This window comes from Octopus sinensis, unplaced genomic scaffold, assembly GCF_006345805.1.
Source record: "Octopus sinensis unplaced genomic scaffold, ASM634580v1 Contig16151, whole genome shotgun sequence".
Classification (NCBI taxonomy): Eukaryota; Metazoa; Mollusca; class Cephalopoda; order Octopoda; family Octopodidae; genus Octopus; species Octopus sinensis.
Window position 1 is genome coordinate 15,001 of NW_021834185.1, and position 3,238 is coordinate 18,238.

General features: G+C 39.3%; 1 protein-coding gene across 1 annotated transcript in view; it reads left to right on the plus strand.

Annotated features, from left to right (window-relative positions):
* Nucleotides 1–2,822, plus strand: part of LOC115230703 (myosin regulatory light chain 12A) — a 6,839-nt gene extending 4,017 nt beyond the window's left edge. Inside the window, exons 4-5 of the mRNA XM_029800839.2 lie at nt 1,213–1,453; nt 2,527–2,822. Coding sequence (XP_029656699.1) covers nt 1,213–1,453; nt 2,527–2,741 — 456 coding nt within the window. The 3' untranslated portion in view covers nt 2,742–2,822. The remainder of the gene's footprint in view (nt 1–1,212; nt 1,454–2,526) is intronic.
* Nucleotides 2,823–3,238: the final 416 nt, after the last annotated feature.

Here is a 3,238-nt window from a genome sequence, read left to right on the forward strand (position 1 = left end):
GTGTGTGTGTCTGTCACTCACCACCAGTTTACAACCACAGTTGGTGTGTTTATGTCCTCATAACTTAGTGGTTTGGCAAAAGAGACTGATAGAACGAGTACTAGACTATTAAATCAAAAAGTCTTAAGGTCAATTTGTTTGACTAAAACCTTTCAAGGCAGTTCGAACGACTGAAATATGTAAAAAGTAAAAGAATGATGATGATGTTGAAGATGATGATGATGATGATGATGATGGTGGTGGTGGTGGTGGTGATGATGATGATTATGATGATAGTGGTGGTGGCAGCGGCGATGGTGGTGATGATGATTATGATGATGATGATGGTGGTGGTGATAATGATGATTGTGATGATGATGATGATAATCCTTTCTACTAAAGGCACAAGAGCCTGAAATTTTGTGGGGAGGGGACTAGTCTCTTACATTGACCCCCAGTGTTTCACTGGTACTTATTTTATCGCTGTTAAAAGGATGAAAGATAAGTCGACCTTATAACAATAATTATGATAATAATAATAATAATAATAATAATAATAATAATAATAATAATATTGTTGTATTTCGGAATGGTCATTTTGCCAGTTTAGTCAATAAAAACACACACTATATATTTGGTGTTACTTTCCTTCAGTGTTATTTATTTTTTACATTAAACTTAATCTTTTTTCGGCCAGAGTTCTTTCGTCACACTTCTGTGACCTCATCAGTGGTCCTTTGCTTTCTTCTTTCTTATTTATGTGTCTCTCCTTATTAACTGTCAGCCATTATACGAACGTATATAAACAGGAGATACAAATATTACAGGCATCCCCCCCCACACACACACACAAACTAACTAAACATAGACGCACATAGAGATATACGCATGCGCAAATGAAGACACATACAATAGAAATACAAAATGGCTGATGGTTAGTAAGGAGAGACACACAAATAAGAAAGAAGAAAGCAAAGGACCACTGATGAAGTCACAGGAGTGTGACGAAAGAACTCTGGCCGAAATAAAATTAAGATTAATGTAAAAAATAAATAACACTGAAGGAAAGTAACACCAAATATATAGTGCATATGTTTTTATTGGCTAAACTGGCAAAATGACCATTCCGAAATACAACAATATCTGTTTCAACACACGATTTCACAACAAAAATCTTGCAAAGCAAATATATGATAATAATAATAATAATAATAATAATAATTTCTCTTGCAGGAAGCTTTCAACATAATTGATCAGAACAGAGACGGTTATGTTGACAAAGATGATTTGCTGGACATCCAGACATCTCTTGGCAAAAACCCCACAGAAGATGAGGCTGATATGATGATTAACATGGCCCCTGGTCCCATCAATTTCACAATGTTCCTTACATTGTTCGGTGAAAAACTTAATGGTACAGACCCTGAAGATGTGATCAAAAATGCTTTCGCTTGTTTTGATTTTGAAAATTCAGGTAAACAGGCTTTGAGCTTTTGTTTTGCTTTTTTTATCATCAAATTTGTGTAGCTCAGTGGTTCTCAACTGGGGTCCACATGAGCCTTGGGGGTTCACATGTGCTTTGGGGGTCCACATGAGCCTTGGCGGTTCACATGTGCTTTGGGGGTCCACATGAACCTTAGGGGTCCATATGAGCCTTGGGGTTCCCATGAACCTTGGGCGTCCATATGAGTACCTCACCTAGGGGACACATAGGAATAATGTCAAAATTAGAAAGGCAAAGATGATGATGGTGATGATGATGATCCACATTTAATGTCCATTTTCCATGCTGGCATATGTAGGATGGCTTGACAGGAGTTGGCAAGCCAGAGAATCGCACCAGATTCCATTTGCCTGTTTTGGCATGATTCTCACAGCTGAATGCCCTTCCTAACACCAACCATTTTACAGAGTGTATTGAGTGCGTTATATGTGGCACTGGCTTGTGTACATTTTACATGGCACCAGCACCCACACTGATGCTTTTTATGCGGCCCCCTTGGTTTTAGGATCTCATTTCTGTTATGGTGGGCAAGTCTTCTAATAATAACAATAATTTCTATTGTAGGAAGTTTTCAATATAATTGACCCAAACAGAAATGGTTACGTTGAAGCATCGTACAAACAATAACTCTGAGCACCTTTTCAAACTCCACCCATCTAACACCCGTGGACATATTTACAAAGTCAGAAAACAGCACAGCTCCCATGACTTCAGGAAACATTTTTTCCCGCTGAGAGTTGCTGAAGCATGGAACAAACTGCCGGCATCAGTTGTTAGTTGTCGGAGCACTGCATCCTTCAAAACTTCCATGCTTCCTGAGATTCGCCAACACTACACCTGATTTTCTCCCCTCCATACACACACAAGCATGTATCTGACTCATACACTGTTCACTTCCCAGACATTTATATATTACTGCATGTACTTTATATGCACTCTCTGACAAGTTGTGGTGCACCTGAGCACTGGATACAATAATTTCATTATTATATTATTATAAACAATTCCAGTTATTTCCTCTTTGATTTGTCTCCCACTTTTAGGTCACATCAATGAAGACTATCTGCGAGAATGTCTTGTTACTATGGGAGACCGGTGGTCCGAAGAAATGGTCGATGAGCTCTTCCACGGTGCTCCAATCAAAGGCGGCAAGTTTGACTACCTTGAGTTCACAAGAACTCTGAAACATGGTGCCAATGAGAAAGAAGATGAAATTCCCACAATACAGCAACCTCCAGTTAACCAATCAGAAACCTGAACTGGTTTTAGCTTTAATTATTTTTTTTTAACGAGGACTTTTATCTTTTTTTTTTTTCTTTTAATAAATCCATGAAATAATGCTGTTCTTTTGTTCTGTTTCAAAATTATCTTGTATTACCACATTATCATCATTGTTCGACCATGGTCGAGACAATGGAATTTACCAGGCTACGCCAGACTTCACGGTCCATCATGGCATTACGGAGGTCCTGTTGCTGGATGCCTGTATCCCTGGAGATTACATCAGGGTAGGAGAGTGTGCGCCCTCTAGTATCACAAGTAGATGGCTTCCAGAGGAGAAGAGTAGAAATTACCTCTTTTTCAGCTCTACAACAATGTCCAGCAAACTGGACTCTCCTACCTTTCACAAGAGACAATGGAATTTACCATGCTACGCCAGACTTCACGGTCCATCATGGCATTACAGAGGTCCTGTTGCTGGATGCCTGTATCCCTGGAGATTACATCAGGGTAGGAGAGTGTGCGCCCTCTGGT